The sequence below is a fragment of the Microcebus murinus genome, chromosome 1 (genome assembly GCF_040939455.1).
Source record: "Microcebus murinus isolate Inina chromosome 1, M.murinus_Inina_mat1.0, whole genome shotgun sequence".
NCBI classification, from domain to species: domain Eukaryota; kingdom Metazoa; phylum Chordata; class Mammalia; order Primates; family Cheirogaleidae; genus Microcebus; species Microcebus murinus.
Window position 1 is genome coordinate 150117570 of NC_134104.1, and position 18400 is coordinate 150135969.

The 18400-nt window shown below is 46.6% G+C and overlaps 1 protein-coding gene across 2 annotated transcripts in view; it reads right to left on the bottom strand.

Annotated features, from left to right (window-relative positions):
* Window positions 1–18400, bottom strand: part of LIMD1 (LIM domain containing 1) — an 81707-nt gene that overhangs the window by 24496 nt on the left and 38811 nt on the right. For both annotated transcript variants that reach the window (XM_012770324.3, XM_076006815.1), the window contains exon 2: window positions 15730–15831. In XM_012770324.3, the coding sequence (XP_012625778.3) occupies window positions 15730–15831 (102 nt within the window). The remainder of the gene's footprint in view (window positions 1–15729; window positions 15832–18400) is intronic.

The following is an 18400-nucleotide window of genomic DNA, read 5'->3' on the forward strand; positions in this document are numbered from 1 at the left end:
ACTCCAGAGGATCCAATCCAAAAAGATACTTCCCTTAAATGCAGTGAATGAATATTTTATATTTGTCTTCAGGGCACCTTCGGTTAAAAAGAGAAAAAATGTATCTGATAATGCCAGTGTGGTTTAACAAAGGAAACAGCAGTTGAGGATGTCACACAGAGGCCCCGCCATTTAACCTCACAAAACTAAACTCATAATAATATTCACCATCCTCCCCTCTAAAATAAAAATGAGTTATAATCTATTCTGGAAAAGCAATTGGTCCTTAGCTGTAAGAGTCCACCACAAATTTCAGTTCCAAAATACGCCCCTGAAAAACAAAAATGCATGGTTTCCCAACAATGAGAATTCCCGAGAAAAGAAAGTCAAAATTTGTGATCATTTGGATTGTTTTTTATTGTACTATCCCAGTCAGTAACTTCTACCTGTGCCGTCCACAGAGGTGACCTGTCACATGTGGCTACTTATAAGCAAATTTAAATTAATTAAAATAACATTAAAAATTCAATTCTAGTATTTGAACAAGGATATCTCAAGTACTTAGTAGCTACTTGTGACTTAGGGCAGTTATAGAACATTTGCATCGTTGCACAAAATTCGACCTGATCTATTCCTTCAAACAGTTCTTTCCAGAACAAGTTAACTCATAAAAGGTACTGCTATTAATAATAAAGCAACCAAACTGGCTCTGCTCAAACGAAACAGAGATCCAACTGGTATTTTGCAGGCTCACCCAGACTCAGTAAGCCAAGGAACCAGGCAGAATGCCGGAAAGTGGAAATGCACCCAGGCTTGAGGGTCGGCCTTGCCTTTATCGCTTCCCAGAAGTGAGCACTTGGCCGTCACCTACCTTCCTCGGTAGGTGGTGGTGTTGGGAGGATAAAGCTGGGACCACGGTGGGGACCCAGCACGGAGCAGGCTCAGTCCAGGTATGGCATGCGGCTCTGTTGCCAGGATCCCGTCACGACCTTCCGTTTCCTCAAATGAAACCTACGGGAGCTAAGAATAACATCCACCCCCGGCTCCCTCTTTGTCCAAATCCTCCATATGCCTACTTCCTTCTCAGTTTATCTGCGGTAAAGGCTAGGTTTGGGGGTTGTTCTTAACTGTCAGATGTATTCTCTTATAAAGCATCATAACGTAGAACAATGAAACATAAAATCCAAGCCCCGACTGTAGTTATTATTCAATTCAATGGACGCACAGTCGCCCTGTCTCAAACTGTCATAAAAGCTTCCAAACATTCTCAGCTCCTGTGCTCACATGGGGGCCGGCACCAGTCCCAGGGCCACACCATGAGTAGCACTGCCACACACTCCAATTCTCTTTTCATTTGCCACTCCCAAGTCGTTTTTTTGTTTTGTTTTGTTTTGTTTTTTTACAGTTTTACAAATCTATTCTCTCTTTTTGATTTACATTTCCACTATTCCAGGCCATTATCATCTGCATCGGAACAGAGAACAGTGCACGGATAGGAAACCCAGAGCCGTGCAGAGGGTCTCCTTTGAGTGTTCGGCCGAGTGCTGATCAGCACATGCCTGTAAGGAAACTCGCCCAAATCATGGGACAGACATCTGAAAGCTTAGCGAGAGCAGTGTCTGGTGTTCCCAAGGGCTGGAAACAGTGCCTTTTCCCACCAGCCTTTAGAGTGAGGAATTAGAGAGCCCTAGACTGAGCTCTGTTGTGAACTCATCTAGCAAATCACAAAAGCAAGACTGAAAGGAATTGCTGTTTCCAAATAATTTAACTGTATGCCAGAACAAAGCACAGAAGATTTAAAGAATACAAAATTTAAAGAATACAAAAACGAGTTATATCCTGTTTTATAGTTTCTATGTAAGAAATCAGATATAGAAGTATTTTAACATTTTACACGTGTTCTTTGGGTGTTTACAGTGAATATAGGCCTTATTGCACATATATAGTATGAATTCCTATGATTCAAAGTGTGGTTGTGATCAGTAGCATTAGTCACCTGGAAGTTTGTTAGAAATATGGAATTTCAAGCATTACTAAATAAGAGTCTGCATTTTGCCAAAATTTGCAGATGATTCCAATGTACATTAAAGTTTAAGAAGCACTGGTATAATGATTAAAGAATAAATTTGCTGTATTCATTTTTGTAGGAAGAGTTTACTGGTTTTCTCCCTTTAATGGCCTATTTCCTATTCTTTTTTTTTTTTTTTTTTTTTGAGACAGAGTCTCACTTTGTTGCCCAGGCTAGAGTGAGTGCCGTGGCGTCAGCCTGGCTCACAGCAACCTCAATCTCCGGGGCTCAGCGATCCTCCTGCCTCAGCCTCCCGAGTAGCTGGGACTACAGGCATGCGCCACCATGCCCGGCTAATTTTTTCTATATATATTAGTTGGCCAATTAATTTCTTTGTATTTATAGTAGAGACGGGGTCTCGCTCTTGCTCAGGCTGGTTTCGAACTCCTGACCTCGAGCAATCCGCCCGCCTCGGCCTCCCAGAGAGCTAGGATTACAGGCGTGAGCCACCGCGCCCGGCCCTATTTCCTATTCTTAAAGCAGTTTTGGTAATATTTTTTATTCATTTGTCCATATTGGTTTTCAAATTTATAGGTATTAGAGATCTCTGTGGTATTCTCATATACATAAAGTCATGTAGTCTGTATTTGATCAATGATTTAGTGGCTTTTGGCTGGTAATTTTGACCATGTGATTTGCTTTTAGGTTATAGCTATAGGATATAAATCCCCACCTAAGATTGTATAAATTCTATAAAACATAGGTTTCATTTAAAAGAAAAAATATGTTCAGATTGGGCCCTAGTGATAAATTAAATTACTATGATAAATTTATTCAGGACTCCCCATAAGGTAAAACTTACAAAGTCTGGCATCCAGTCCAAGATTAACTAACGGACATGCAAAGAGGCAGGAAAACACAACCCATCGTGAAGAGAGTAATCAATCTATGAAAATCAACCCAGATCTGACAGATACTAAAATTAGCAGAGAAGGACATTAAAAGTTATTGTTATTGTATTCCATATGTCTAAAAAGTCAAAGAGCAACACGGAAGGTATTAAAAAGTCCCAAATTGAACTGCTAGAGATGGAAACTAAAATGACTGTGATGAAAACCACACTGGATGGAATTAATGGCAGATTTTACACTACAGGACAAAAGATTAGTAAATTCAAAGACATAGCAATAGAAAATGTTCAAAATGAAACAAGAGGAGAATAATCTTAAAAGCAATGAAAAGAGCAAAATGAACTGTAGGATAACTTCAAGCTGCCTAAGATAGGGGTAATCAGAGTCTCTGAAGTGGGGAGCTTGGGGTGGCCATAAAATGTTAAGAAATAATGGCCAAAACATTCCAGATTAGATGCAGACTACAAACCTACAAATCCAAGAAGCTCAACAAACCCCCAAGCAAGCACAAGAAACATGAAAAGTACGCCAAGGGGCATCATAATCAAATTTCTCAAAATCAATGATAAAGAGAAAATCTTAAAAGTTGCCAGAGAAAAAAGACATATTACATATAGAGAAACAGAGATAAAGATAACATCAAATTTCTCATTGAAAATAAAACAAGCGAGAAAACAGTGAAACATCTTTAAAGAACTCAGACAAAAAAACTAATGACCTAGAATTCTGTACCCAGCAAAAAATCTTTTAAAACCAAGGTAAAATGAAGATGAATTCATACAAAAGTTGAAAGAATTTGTCACCAGATCAGCATTGAAAAAACATTAAAGTACTTCAGGCAGAAGGAAAATGGTAACAGATGAAAACTGAATCTAAACCAAAGAATGAAGAGGACCAGAAATGGTAACTACATGCCACATGCCCAAATAAGATTTTTTTATTAGTTAAATCTCTTTAAAACTGTAAGAAAACATGCGCTTGAATCTTCATGACCTTGGGTTGGGTAATGTTTTCTTACCTAAGGTATCCAAAACATAAGCAACAAAAGAAAATAGTTGATAAATTATACTGCCTCAAAGTTTAAAACTTTTGTGTTGGCCGGGCGCCGTGGCTCACGCCTGTAATCCTAGCTCTTGGGAGGCCGAGGCGGGCGGATTGCTCAAGGTCAGGAGTTCAAAACCAGCCTGAGCAAGAGCGAGACCCCGTCTCTACTATAAATACAAAGAAATTAATTGGCCAACTAATATATATAGAAAAAATTAGCCGGGCATGGTGGCGCATGCCTGTAGTCCCAGCTACTCAGGAGGAGGCTGAGGCAGCAGGATCGCTTGAGCCCAGGAGTTTGAGGTTGCTGTGAGCTAGGCTGACGCCACGGCACTCACTCTAGCCTGGGCAACAAAGCGAGACTCTGTCTCAAAAAAAAAAAAAAAAAAACTTTTGTGTTGCAGATAATACCATCAAGAAAGTAAAATGATAGTCCCCAAAATGAGGGAAAATATTTGCAAATCATATATTTGATACAGGACTTACATGCTAAATATATAAAGAACTATTAAAACTCAATGATAAAAAGACAAATAATCCAATTAAAAATGGGGAAAGGATTAAAAAGACATTTTCACAAATAAGATATACAAATGGCTAATAATCCTATGAATAGATGCTCAACATCATCAGTTATCAGGAAAATGCAAATCAAAACCATATCGAGGCCAGGTGCGGTGGCTCACACCTATAATCCTAGCACTCTGGGAGGCCGAGGTGGGCGGATTGCTGGAGATCAGGAGTTCAAAACCAGCCTGAGCAAGAGCGAGACCCTGTCTCTACTATAAATAGAAAGAAATTAATTGGCCAACTAATATATAGAGAAAAAACTAGCCGGGCATGGTGGTGCATGCCTGTAGTCCCAGCTACTCAGCTACTAGTCTCAAAAAAAAACCATATCGAGATCCAACTTCACACCCAATGTAAGAGCTAGAATCAACAAGTTAGATAAGCACAAGTATTCACAAGGATGTGGAGATACTGGAACCCTCCTACACTGTTGGAGGGAATGTAAAATGGTACGGCTTCTTTGAAAAACAGGTCCTCAAAAAGTTAAACAGTTTAACTTGATCCAGCAATTTCACTTATGACATCTACCCAAGAGAACTGAAAAGATGTGTTTACATAAAAACTTGTATAAGAATGTCGGCCGGGAGCAGTGGCTCATGCCTGCTGTAATCCTAGCACTCTGGGAGGCCGATGCGGGTGGATTGCTCAAGGTCAGGAGTTCGAAACCAGCCTGAGCAAGAGCAAGACCCTGTCTCTACTATAAATACAAAGAAATTAATTGGCCGACTAATATATATAGAAAAAATTAGCCAGGCATGGTGGTACATGCCTGTAGTCCCAGCTACTCGGGAGTCTGAGGCAGAAGGACTGCTTGAGCCCAGGAGACTGAGGTTGCAGTGAGCTAGGCTGACGCCAAGGCACTCGCTCTAGCCTGGGCAACAGAGTGAGACTCTGTCTCAAAAAAATAAATAAAAAATAATAAGAATGTTCATAGCAACCCCCATAATATGCCAAAATAAAAAAAAATTAAAAAATAAAAAAAAAAAGAATGTTCATAGCAGCATTATTTATGATAGCCAAAAAGTGAAAATAAGTGTCCATCAACTACTGAATAAACAAAATACAGTATATCGATACAACGGAAAATTCAGCCATGTAAAGGAATGAAGTACTTATACATGCTACAACATGGATGAACCTGTTACACTAAGTGAAAGAAGACAGACACAAAAGATCACATATATGATTCCATTTATATGAAATGTCCACAACAAGCAAATCCATAGAGACAGAAAGGAAATTAGTGGTTGTGTAGGGCTGGGGGGAAAGGGTGGGATACAGGGAGCGATAGCTGATGGGTACCAGCTGATGGGTAAGTGCCACCTTTATTTATTCCAACATTTATTCTGTACCCAGAATTATACTTAAGGTGCTACAGGGTGGCAGAAGAGTAGATCAAGATGAGTTAAACACTGTCTCTATTCTCCTGAAACCGACCATCTAGGGGGAGACAGAGATCTCTACAAGCAATTTCAATCTAATTATAATTTAAAACACCATAAGGTGGTCCATACGGTATATCTGGGACCCAAGATCACAGGGGCCACGGTGTAGGTCACAATGGAGGACACTGACTGATGGTGGGGGCTGGGGGGTGTTATTTACCCAGGTTCAGATGGCCAGGCACAGGGGAAGGAAAGGGCATGTGATGTTCAGTGTGGCCAGGGGATTCAGGAAGAAAGAAGACAGGAAAGGAGTCAGAACTAGTCTAAGGAATGTGTTAAACATCAAGCGAAGGAACTGGACTATGATGCTAAGGTGAGTCTGAGCTGGGGAGTGGCCATCTCACGGCTGTGCCAGAGACCAGCGTGGATGGAGGGACAGGTAGGCAGGGAAGCATACGGGACCACAGACCAGGTAGGGGATAACAGCAGCAACCCACACAAAAAAAAGAGCGGGTCTGCCCCAAGCAGGGCATCTGGGGCCCTGCTGGCATCCAGAGCCACCAATGGTGACCACTGCCGGGCTGCTGCTAGCGTGGAGAGGCACGGCTACCACCACGGCCCTGACCACAGGGCAGGGCGCGCACCCCTGGCCTGCCGTTGGATTTGCTAGACTCGCAGGCTGGTCAGTGCCCTGGAAGAGCATCTGGTCCTTGAAAACCTGGCCGTGGGAGTCACACCAGCCTTAGTACCCCTGGGAAGAATGCGGCAGCTCCCGTGGCACGAGTTCTCTCTCCCATTAAACTGTAGCTGCCGGGAAGGTCGTGCTGGCTGGCTTTGAGTCATCCAGTCCACAGGACCTTATGCAGCAGACGGTTATGAAGGGTATGGAACAATGAGGGCATGTGACCCAGTTCTAAATGGAAAAGCAGGGCATAAAACAAACATACGCCATGATGCCGACCAGGCAAAAACAATATCTATGTAGGTACGGCACATTTGTTTGCTCTCTCTCTCTCTCTCTTTTTTTTTTTTTTTTTGAGAAAGAGTCTTGCTCTGTCACCCTGGGTAGAGTGCCATGGAGTCATCATAGCTCACAACAACTCCTAACCCCTGGGCTCAAGCGATCCTCCTGCCTCAGCCTCCCAAGTAGCTGGGACTACAGGCATGCGCCACCACGCCCGGCTAAGTATTTCTATTTGGGAGGGGGAGGGTCTCATTCTCACTTAGGCTGGTCTCGAACTTCTGACCTCAAGGGATCCTCCTGCCTTGGCCTCCCAGAGTGCAAGGATTACAAGTGTGAGCCACCCTGCCCGGGCTTTTTTGTTTTCTTTTGGTACTGAGTTTTAGGCAATTTTCTTCTCCCTTGTGTATATTTTTTACAATGTGACTATACTGACTTTGCGATGTATGAAATACAAAAAGTAAAAGCTACACTGATAATTTCTTACCAATAAGTGCACTCCGGTTAAAAAGGTTTAGGAACTAGAGACTTTATATGCACTGCCCAACATAGCAGCCACTATAGCAGCCACTAGCCACATGTAGCCATTTAAACTTTAATTAAAACAAAATAGAATTAAAAATGCAGTTCCTCAGCCACAGCAGCTACATTCAAGTGCGACGCGTTGGCAGTGGCTGCTGAGCTGGACGGCGCGGGTCTGGAGTGCAGGAGAGGCCCGAGGGCTGAAGTCCAAGGGAAGGCCCAGCGGTGGGGCCCAGTGCAAGGCCGGGGACAGGCTCCCAGCAGACAGCCTTGAACCCTGGGGTGCTCATCGCGGTGCGCAGGTCTCGGGAAGCGGGATTTCTGCAGGCGGAGTCTGACTGTGACTGACACAGTGAAGGGCGAAAACCGTGGATGCGGAGCAAGCACACGTGCTGTGGGTTCCCTGGACCTGAATGTGAATCCTGCATCCCCACTCACCAGCTGTGAACCCCGCTTCCCCCCACTCACCAGCTGTGAACCCCACTTTCCCCCCACTCACCAGCTGTGAACCCCACTTTCCCCCCACTCACCAGCTGTGAACCCCGCTTCCCCACTCACTGGCTCTGCGAGCGCTGAGACCCCACGTCCTCGCTTGTAAAACGAGTATGGTTGGGGGGCAAGCGAGGGGTGTGAGAAAACAGAGCCAATAAATGCTCCACAACATCGGCTCACGACAACGGGCGTTCCAGGCGCAGACGGAAACTGGGGATGCGAACAAAACTGTCCGTGAAAGGAGACAAGAGGAGGGAGGAAGGGGGGGAGCAAGAGGAGAGAAGGAAGCGGAAGTGGCCAGAGCGAGGCAGAAATTTACGAGAAGGAGACCCTGCGAGGGACAGACAAGGAAGGGGTGCTCCCAGCAGGGTGAGCGCCGTGGAGACCCGAGGAGTGTCTGCGAGGCCGGCCGGGCACTCAGCCCTCCGAGAGACCTCTCGCCCCGAACCCAGCATTCTGCTCCGAGACGGGCACCGGGTGCGACAGCGTCAGGCTAGCTGGAGCGTGGCGCCCGGTGTCCCAGCACTCTCCATCCTCCTCTTGGAGCCGAGCAGACGGGACACCCTGGGCACCACCAGGAATCGCCCGGGTCTGGGATCACGGAGGGAAAAGGCGAGTGTGCAAAGGTGCTGGGAACGGAGACGTGGCCATATGAGGTGCAGGCTACACCAAATCACCCTCTACAATGAGTTGCGACCGCACCCACCCCAGGCTCTGTTCATGAGACAGAACGAGGACTCTGATGTTCTCCCACTGTCAGGGGCTTCATGGCCTTGGATCCGACCAACAGAGTTTGACCTGGGAAGCCAAGTCTGGTCCCAATCCCAGCGCAGCGGGGGAACTGGGTTTGGCAGAGACAAACACGAGACGCTCTGATGACACACCAAGGAAGAGTGGCCCCTCTGCTCTCTTCCGACCTGCGGCCCTTCGCCCAGCTCCGGTCTATTTCGGTTGTTTCCTGAGCTCTCCTTCGCCCACTGATTTCCTTTAGTATCTGCCTACTCTTCCTTTCTCACATTCTTGGTCTTCGGCTTTTTCCTTAGATCCGGCTGACTCACTCGACTCACACACAAACGCCGAATGCAATACGAAGAAATGCGGGGACAACTCAGTGGCTCGGGAATGCGGGGAGCAGAGGCCTTGGGGAACACACCTCTAATCAAAGCCCTTGGCCCATTCCTCTCCTCTGGGTGTACCCCGCTACTGAATCGTCCCCTGCATTCCCCGTCCCAGGCCACTCTCCTGAGGGTAGTCCCCACCCCTGTCTTTGTTGTCACACAACCCGAAAGGCAGCAGCTGAACCTGCAAAGTCCAAGCAAGACCCCAGGCCCAGAGGTTCCTGTCTTTGGCAAATAGTCTCCCCGAGCAAAGCTAGTTTAACACAGTGGCTAAGAGCAAGGGCTGTGGACCCACACGGTCTTGGGCTCAAGTGCCAAACACACCACATAGCAGTGACGTAACCAACCCCAAACTAAGCTCTCCAAGCCTCTACCTGTGCACCTGTAAACTGAGGCACATTAATGCCGAACTCACTGGGCTGTTACCGCACAAGGATGTAGCGAGCCGTGGGGATGGAGGGTTATGTGGTGTCAGACTCACAGAATGCTACAAAGCTCCCCTAGAAATTGCCTATAAATGTCACGACCGCTTCAGGGAAGCAGGTATGCGTGAAAGGAAGACCTCCTAGTTCAGGCTCAACTAATTCAGAACGTGAGCATTCTCAGAGGCTGGGTGGATGAGGCTGTTTACAAATCAATGAGAAAAGGATTTTGGAAGGAGTATTTATGCTTTGTTAAAAAAAAAAAAATAGCTGAAAAGAACCCTCTGGCACGTTAGATGTCAACTTCTTGGGGGGGGGTCAGTCCCCAAGCACTGATTTATTCAGGAAGAACCTCTGTTCCACAATGCTAGGTTTAGTTCTGATAGATTTATTTGCCTCAAGTAACGAAACGGCATTTTGTGAGTGTTCTAGATGCGACTTCCCCAGCTGGGGCTCAATGAGTGAGATTTCACTACACAACTCTTCGAGATCTTTGGCAGGCATGCACGGCGCTTGGCGTCTGGAAGGTGAGGTGAGCAATGAAGGGCACACAGTCACTGAGGAACGGCTGTCAGATCACAGCGCGGCCCCGCCCGGGGGGTCACACGGCAATGAATTCCGGCCTCGACTTGCACATCCCAGCATCCTGCTTCGTGCGGACCCAGTCTGGCCCTCCACGGTCTTCCTCTGAGCTCAGGCCTGCGCTGGGCATGATTTCTGTCAGCCTCGAGACTGGCTGCCCCCCACAACCCCACCCCCCATGTTCCGTGGGCTCCTGGGAGGAGAGCACGTGGCATCTCCTGTCTGGTCGCCATCACTTCCCAACTCACATAGTCGTAAAACTAACAGAAACCGTCACACTGACCTGGCAAACAGGTGTCACCTGGACTCAAGGATGGACTTTGTTCTGTCTTTACAAAACGAACAGCATCTTACTGTTCAGACCTACGACTGCCTGAGTGAGGACAGGAGGGCCTGCCTGCTTTCTCCCTCCTAGTCTATTCCAGAAGGTGCCCGGGAAAACTCCACCTGACCCCACCAGTCAGCACACCGTTCCTTCCTTCTCATTCCTCCTCTCTCCAGCCCCCGGGAGGTGCCGGCCTCCCCTCAGACAGGCCACTTGTCCCACACAAGTGTGTGCAGACGCCGGCAAAGGCCACTCCTGCCCTCCCCACTGGCCTTTGCTCCCACGCCAGGGTGTGCCAACAGCCTCCCGGGAGCGTCCAGTTGGGGGCACAGCCACCTCGGGTGGGCAGCGACTGCGGGGGGGGGGGGACGGGAGAGCCACAGCGCTCATCTCCATGGCAACCAAACACTCACGGTCCAAGGAGCATGTCGAAAAAGGGAACGTTAACAAACCACACAAACGCCCACACGCGGCTCCCTGAATGCTGACTTCTGGGAATATACTCCCAGGAAACAATGCAGCAGAGGGGAAAAGAGATGCACGCACAAAGACGTTCGTTCCTTAGGGCTGCCCGTGCTAACCCACAAACCCGAACGAGCTGAACACCATAAAACTGCGGCACGACTCAGTTGATGACCACGTATATGTTAAAATTATGATGAATTTGTGACATCATTTAAATCCAAAGGGATACAACGTTGTTTACAGACTATGATCATGACTCTAAAAAAATGTGCTACAATGCTCACATAACAGGTTTCTGTCTTTTAAAATTTTCCTTATGGTTGTCATGTTGTTCCCGCAGCTAAATATGAAGTAAACGTTGCTGCTTCTTGTCTGCAGGTGGGGAAAGGTGCATGTCCGTGTAGGGACCCTGTCCCAGTGCCCCCAAGAACGTGCACATAGGCAGAGGTCTGTCTGCGTCTTGGTGGGACAGCCTGTAGCCTTCCTGAACATAAAAGGATGTGACGCCGTCTCCCATTTGCGTCCCCGTCTGCCCTGGGGGCCTGTCCACCGGGACACTGTCTCGTCTCTAATGAGGTGGGTGGCTTTCTGTCTGCCCTCAGAAGAGAGCTGTGGACTCTGAAACCACTAAGCGGCAGTCTAGAATTACTTCTCGGACTCCTTGACTTGCAATGCGGTCACTGGCCCCTTTTGTTTCAGTGTCCATCTCTTTGGTATGTGGGACAAGGGCCAGGAAGCTGGCACCTTTGGCTTGTTATTCTGCTTGTTGTCTACGTAAGTAACAGACTCTGCCTGAACCTAAAAGCAGCTTGTTGTGTCTCAGCTTGATTTGTAAGTGCCTGAGAGCTTGACAGAATCCCACCATTACGTTTTTTGGTTTTTTTTTTTGAGACAGAGTCTCACTTTGTTGCCCAGGCCAGAGTGAGTGCTGTGGCGTCAGCCTGGCTCACAGCAACCTCAATCTCCTGGGCTCAAGCAATCCTCTTGCCTCAGCCTCCTGAGTAGCTGGGACTACAGGCATGCGCCACCATGCCCGGCTAATTTTTTGTATATATATTTTTAGTTGGTCAATTAATGTCTTTCTATTTTTGATAGAGACGGGGTCTCACTCTTGCTCAGGCTGGTTTCAAACTCCTGACCTCAAGCGATCCACCCGCCTCAGCCTCCCAGAGTGCTAGGATTACAGGCGTGAGCCACCGCGCCCGGCCCCACCATTACGTTTTAATGTAGTATCTGTGAAATCCAAGAAGTGTGTGCGTGTATACCTACACATTTATATTAATGCATATACCATGCATACATAAAATCTAGCTTTACATGCCATATATATGATGTTTTAAGCTAGATTATTTTCATAAATGAAATGGAAAAATAAGAAAACACGCATATACATATGTACCCAGACATACACTCACTAGGCTCCTCTATCAACAATCAAAATTTGATAAAGTACAAAGAAAACACCCTTCTTTTTGCTTGGCTATGTGGAAACAAATCAGAGGAGGGAGAACCAGAAAAACGGGGAGGTATAAGGTGAACCTACATTCCGGAGCCCTGAATTCTGGCCCCAGCTCCATGGCCAGGCTGTAGACCTTGAGAAATTATCTTCCCTTCTCTGCCCCCATTTTCCCTTCTGAGAGAGAGAGAGACAGACAGACAGGCAGACAGACAGACACACTTGAGGACCGGCAGGGCCAGAACACAGACCACTCGGGTGCCTCCTCCTTCTGCTGAAAGCTGAGTTAAAAGGCAGCAGTAAGTTAACCAAACAAAAAGCAAATTACTTCTAGTGTCCAACTAAAGTTGCTCAGGCACACGCCTGGGTCTCCAACACTCCAATTGGTCCCTACCACTGGAGAGGAGTGGGACAGTCACACAAAAGGAGTGTGTGCAAAGCCACCGTGCTCTTTTTGATTGAGTCCCAGTCCTCGTTCCTTCAGCAACTCTGTCCTAGGGCCTGGTGTGCTGGCACCCGAGCCACAGGGAGTGTGGTTCACAGTCTGTGTGATGACACCAACAAAAGAGCAAAGTATGCCAAATTCGGGAGAAAAGTTTCCTTCCTGCTAGGGAAACAGGAAAAGCTTCCAGGAAAAAGAGGTATTTGAGTGGGTCTTAGGCTAGACAGAATGTAAATGTATAAAGTGCATGGGGAGAGGAGATTCTAGGATTCTAGTGTGATCACAGGAAAGTGGAAAAGAGAAAGTTGACTGTGATAAGAAGCAGGAAGTGGCATGACAGGGACCAGACCACAAAGGCCTTAAATGCTAGACCAAGCAAAAACCCAAAACAGCTCTTCCGTAAGTGTCTATGCTTGTCACAATTTGAAGCAAGATAAACTCATCCCATTAAGGAATAGACAGTTTTTCAAGCAGATGCAGGTGGAACCAACTGACTCATCTACAATGGATTGAATGTTTATGTCTCCCTAAAATTCACATGTTGAAACCCTAACCTCCAAGGAGATGGTATTGGGAGGTGATCAGGTCAGGACAGCAGAGCCCTCACGAATGGGATCAGTGCCCTTATAAAAGAAACTCCGGAGAGCTCCCCTCTACCATGTAAGGACAGAGAGAGAAGACGGCCATCTATGAACCAACCCTCACCAGACACCAAATCTGCCGGCACCCTGATCTTGAATTTCCAGCCTCCAGAGCTATCAGAAATAAATTTCTGTTGTTTATAGCCACCCATTCTATAGTACTTTGTTATAGCAGCCCAAAGAGACTAAGACATTCATTCATCAATAGGCACCCCCTCCCCAAAACAGCTTCCCTAATTCAAATGATAATTGCTTGAAGTGAAAAACAGCCTCTACTTAATATTTACTTTCTTTTTCCTGGAAAATAGAGCAAAATATTGAAAAACAGTTACAGAAGTCAAAGTCAAAGATAAATTTTATTTATTTTATTTTATTTTTTTTTTTGAGACAGAGTCTCGCTTTGTTGCCCAGGCTAGAGTGAGTGCCGTGGCGTCAGCCTAGCTCACAGCAACCTCAAACTCCTGGGCTCAAGCAATCCTCCTGCCTCAGCCTCCCGAGTAGCTGGGACTACAGGCACGCGCCACCATACCCGGCTAATTTTATATATATATATTTGTTGGCCAATTAATTTCTTTCTATTTTTATAGTAGAGACAGGGTCTCGCTCAGGCTGGTTTTGAACTCGTGACCTTGAGCAATCCGCCTGCCTCGGCCTCCCAGAGTGCTAGGATTACAAGCGTGAGCCACCTCGCCCGGCCTAAAGATAAATTTTAAAAGAGAGTCTGATCATAACTCTCATACAGGTAAAACACAAGCACATGTCAAAGATTTCAATTAACTTATCAATTAACGAGGAAACCAATAAGATGTTACTTATTGGGAAAATGCAAAGACCCATATGTATATAGGCCATCAGGAATGCTGAAATAAATTTGCTCAATAGATGCTAATCTCCACAGGGCAACAATCAACCACATCTCCACCAGCCACAGTTTGCACTGCTATGACAAGAATCATGTGCATTACCATCAATATTCTACAAACAACAGAGAGTAACATAATTCAAAGACCAGGAAAGACCCAGAGACCAAGAGAATCAGATAACCACACAACTCCTAGATTTCCACTGAGGACACTCACTAGGCTTTTTGATCCATCTCAAAGTCTGTCCCAATTTTTCTCTACAAAGGTCAATACTGACTGATGTACAAACCATAAGCTCTCAGGCATGTGTTCTAGGGAAATCACAGTGAAGATTGAAGTGTGAGGTTTAGAACTCAGGCACACTCTTGGGCCATCAAGGCTCGGCAGGTTAGGACACGGGTCCACGTCCACTGGTTAACGCTATATTGGGAATCAGAGGATCTCTGTGCTACAAACCAGCTGTGAGCACATTCCTCCTCCTCCCCCTCCTCTTCCTCCAGGAAGGAGGCTTCTGCAATGAGGAGCCTGGCACCACACCAGTGGTGCTTATCCCTGACCACATCCTAGAAGTACCTGAGCAGCTTTGAAAAAATACACTTGTACCGCTCTAGAAATTCCACTCCTACAGCTTCTGATTCCCCTGGTGGGGGTGGGGCTGGGGCCGCCCTGGTTTTCTAAATCTCCCCAAGTGATTCTAAGGAGCAGCCAGGATTGACAACCATCGGGCCAGATGGTAAGAAAGACTCCTCCATCCCTGACACTCTGTGACTTTGATGTAACACTTCCTTTTCACTGAGAGCTGCTAGCCTTGGTACAGAATTAGAGAACATCAGCAGGACATTTTCCAAAAATGCTCCTCAAAATTAACCTTGGATAGAAACCAGTAAACAAGCCCAATCCATGATTTGGGCAGACTTGGCAAACATCCTACAATGAGTCTTCCAGTGGGAGCAGTTGCCATCAATTCAATTCGGTCTCCTGATTTGCCGCTTTAATCAAAATGCATTTCCCAGAGCAGAGAGATGTCCACAGATGTGTGCTAATAAGCACCAGCACATGTGTGGTGTGCACACACTCACGCCTCATGCCCGTACAGCAGCCTCCAAATCAAAGATTGGGGATCAAAAGGCTATAAAGTGGCCCGCCTTACACTGGGGTAACTGAGTGATGAGTCACTTTTGGTTGGCTGGTCCCCACAGTGGGGGAGATATCTGATAATAGGGCAGTCATGGTAAATCCCAGAGCTTCCCCTAATCTGAGACCTCTGCAATGCATTACAAACTTGATGTTATCAGGGATCACTCTGAACCCACTAGACTTATCACCGAAGTCACAGGCAATCTTTGGTACTTTGTGACAACCTTACCCTGACTGGCCTTGCGTTGGTAGCAAGAAACTCTGCTCTGAAAGACACTGTCCTTTCTGTGGACCATGGAGGGCCGCAGGCCAAGCGTCTCCAGGAAAGATGATGTCCCTCTCCTCCCTTTCTCAGTCTGCATGTTCCTCACCCCCCACACCCACACCCCCCCACACCCACACTTACTGCAGGCTGCACAGGTGAAGCACGTGTCGTGGTAGAGGTTCCCCATGGCCTGGCAGGCCTGGCCGGCCCCAAACACCCCTTTGTTGCATTTCACACAGGCTCCTGCGAGGGCAAGAACACACCAGTGAGTCAGGAGGGAACCTGGGTAAACTGAGTCATTAAAAAGCCCATGAACAAAGCGAGATGCCATCCCATCACCAAATCCCGTGGAGTACTCCTTTGAAATACCTTTCGCTCACTCTCCCTCTATCACCGTTTCAACAATAGTCCTTTCATCTGCAGAAAACAGCCGCCAGGCTGGACTTCGGGCCCGCTCACCCCACCCCATGCTGCCCACCACACTGCCATGCAATGTTTAGAATACCTCGGCGTGGTTCATTGAGGTACCCCAAAGGCTCCCACTATTTATAAGACAAAGTCAAGAAAAGAAAAAAATGCACCATGACTATACTATGCGGAGCATGCAGTTGGGGTAATTAAAACTAAATTTATTCCCTTTAATTCGCAGTGAGAACCACCAACTAGGATTTATCATCCTCACTTTTTCCAAGCAGTATCAGGCCCCAAGCCCCAGGTTTCCAGACTGCAGCCAGTGCTCCTCCTGCCCTTGCAACACCAGCCCCGACCCCTTTGCTCATGGGCCCTGCCTGCTGCACCCTCCTCCCACCCTCCTGTCCACTCACGTCCTGAGGCCTTCCTCTCGGCTTTCCCCACAACCCTTCCTCCATCCTTCCTCTACCTCTCCAGCTCTCTGGCTCCCAAGGCAACTTGATGAACCAGAAATTAAAAGATCCAGGTTTTAACCTTGAGCCTCCCGCCCACTCACCACTCACGTGGTTTGTGTTAACCCGATAGGGCCTCTGAATGTTGGTTTCTTAATTATGAAACAGATTCAACAAGCCATGATTTTTGGGTGTAAAAAAAAAAGAGAGAGAGAAAAAAAGTTAAAGAATGCAAAATAAAAAGAAAAAAAAAAAAAGAAACAGAGGTTAGTTTCACCTGCCTTGCATGTTCCCACAAGCAGCAGTAAAAAAAGGCTGTTTTGTAAATCAGAAGTTCCAGGGGTCCTCAAACTTTTTAAACAGGGGGCCAGTTCACTGTCCCTCAGACCATTGGAGAGTGCAGCACACATTCCACACATGTGCACTGTGGGCCTGGGACAAGGTGGCAAAAACACCTGGCGGGCCAGATAAATGTCCTCCGCGGGCCGCATGTGGCCCGAGGGCCGTAGTTTGAGGACCCCTGTAGAGTTCATCAGCCTCAACTACAAGGTGCCAACTGGGAGATGTGGTCTAGAACTACAACTCCACAATTTACTACCATAGCTATGTGACTAGGAAAGATTATTTAAACCCTCTCTGATGTCAGGCTTTTTATCTATAAAGTGGGGGATAACAGCCCCCTCACAGGGTGAGAGAACACATGAAAAGTGCTTAGGGCAGGGCTCCACATTTGGGAAATGCTCAATAAACAGGCAGATAAACAATAAGGAGGATAATGTTACAACATTCAGAAGAAGTTGCTTCAGCATGGAATGAGCTCTCTAAGAAGTTCCAGGCCTCGCAGGATCTCACCCAGGCTCTGTGAATAAGCTGGAAGTCTGTCTGTCTGTCTGGGCCAGCCCAGCACCCCCACAGCCTGCAACCCTGGCTCTGGGCCAGTCCACACCGACACGGCCTTGGAGTCTCCCTTCCGAGAACTCCCCCATTAGAGTCAAATGAAAGACAGCACAGCTATGTAAATAATGCACAATATAGAAAAGGAAAGATTCAGGGAGGAACGTGCCACAATGTAGAGTGGTTTCTTTAGGTTGTAAAATTACAGCTTGTTTTAACTTCTTTACATTTTCTGTGCTATTTAAGGAAAAAAAAATTTTTTTCTTTATAAGAAAGAAGGCATTAATTTATAGCTGGAAAAAAAATCTAGTCTCAAAAAAGCAAATATGTTTAAATATAGTGTGTAATGTTAAAATTTTTGAAAAAAACAATTTTACACACACACACACACACACACACACACACACAATGAAAGAGGCCCCCAGTGCCCGGCAGGGTAACCAGCTCTCACCCTCTGGTCAGCAGGAGCTTAAGCAGCCTTCCCTAACTCTGGTTCCGATCTGTCAGGCTGCTCTCAGGCTGTAAGTCCCCAGCCTACTGCCTACAGGGCCGAAAGCTCTGGGTTTCAGAGTTCATGTTTCACATTGATAAACTGCGTCACCATCAAAGGAAGTCCAAGCTAACACGTCCTACATGACATGCCTCCCACACCAACAGATCCAAAGAGAAAACACCACACAAGGACCCTCAGACCCCCTTCACCAACACTAGGAAGCAGGGTGACACCGTCTGTAGGAACAGTCTTACGTCAGCCAGGAAACTGTCGGGGGAATTCGTTTATAGAAAGCTCTAGAGAGCTCAAGTATTGGCTATTTCTTCCTCTGTTTCAACATCTTATTTATTTATTTATTTTTGAGACAGAGTCTCGCTCTGTTGCCCGGGCTAGAGTGCCGTGGCTCACAGCAACCCAGCTCACAGCAACCTCAAACTCCTGGGCTCAAGCAATCCTGCTGCCTCAGCCTCCCGAGTAGCTGGGACTACAGGCATGCGCCACCATGCCCGGCTAATTTTTTCTATATATTTTCAGTTGGCCAATTAATTTCTTTCTATTTTTA